This window comes from Octodon degus, unplaced genomic scaffold (assembly GCF_000260255.1).
Source record: "Octodon degus isolate 3935 unplaced genomic scaffold, OctDeg1.0 scaffold00007, whole genome shotgun sequence".
NCBI classification, from domain to species: Eukaryota; Metazoa; Chordata; class Mammalia; order Rodentia; family Octodontidae; genus Octodon; species Octodon degus.
In genome coordinates this window covers 33,128,675-33,129,317 of record NW_004524583.1, presented here as the reverse complement: position 1 = coordinate 33,129,317, position 643 = coordinate 33,128,675, and the positions used below count along the sequence as shown (strand labels likewise).

The 643-nt window shown below is 61.0% G+C and overlaps 1 protein-coding gene across 1 annotated transcript in view; it reads left to right on the top strand.

Annotated features, from left to right (window-relative positions):
• Window positions 1-643, top strand: part of Syndig1l (synapse differentiation inducing 1 like) — a 2,161-nt gene extending 1,518 nt beyond the window's left edge. Inside the window, exons 2-3 of the mRNA XM_004624963.1 lie at window positions 240-380; window positions 485-643. Coding sequence (XP_004625020.1) covers window positions 240-380; window positions 485-643 — 300 coding nt within the window. The remainder of the gene's footprint in view (window positions 1-239; window positions 381-484) is intronic.

The window sequence follows — 643 nt, the reverse complement described above, 5'->3', positions numbered from 1 at the left end:
CCCTGGGATTAGAGGCGTGTGCCACTACACCCAGATCTAGCCAGCTCAGCCCGCCCTGGGGGCAGGGCTGGCAGGGCATGTGGTGCCAGGGATTGAGCGGCAGTCCCTGAGCTTGCCTAAGCAGGCGCTTTAGTCCACTGAGCTTTCTCACTGACCCAGTTTTACCATTTTAAAAAACATTACTGTTGGTGAGACAGGGCCAGAGTGACCTGTGCCTGGCTGCACACACTGTTTTCCAGAGCGATGCAACATCCACGGAGAGCGAAAGCGAAGACAACTTCCTCACGCTGCCCCCCAGGGACCACCTGGGCCTCACCCTCTTCTCCATGCTCTGCTGCTTCTGGCCACTGGGCATTGCGGCCTTCTACTTCTCCCAGGGGGTAAGCAAGCGTTGGCTCCCCGGCTACAGGTGGGGCCAGGCCGGGGGCTGGGCTGCCTTGACTGGTGCAGAGCCCTCTCGGTAACCGCACAACTCTCTCCCTAGACCAGCAAGGCCATCTCCAAAGGGGACTTCCGACTGGCCAGCGCCACCTCCCGCAGGGCCCTCTTCCTGGCCACACTCTCCATCGCCGTGGGGGCCGGTCTCTATGTGGCCGTAGTAGTGGCTCTAGCAGCTTACATGTCCCAGAATGGCCACAGCTAG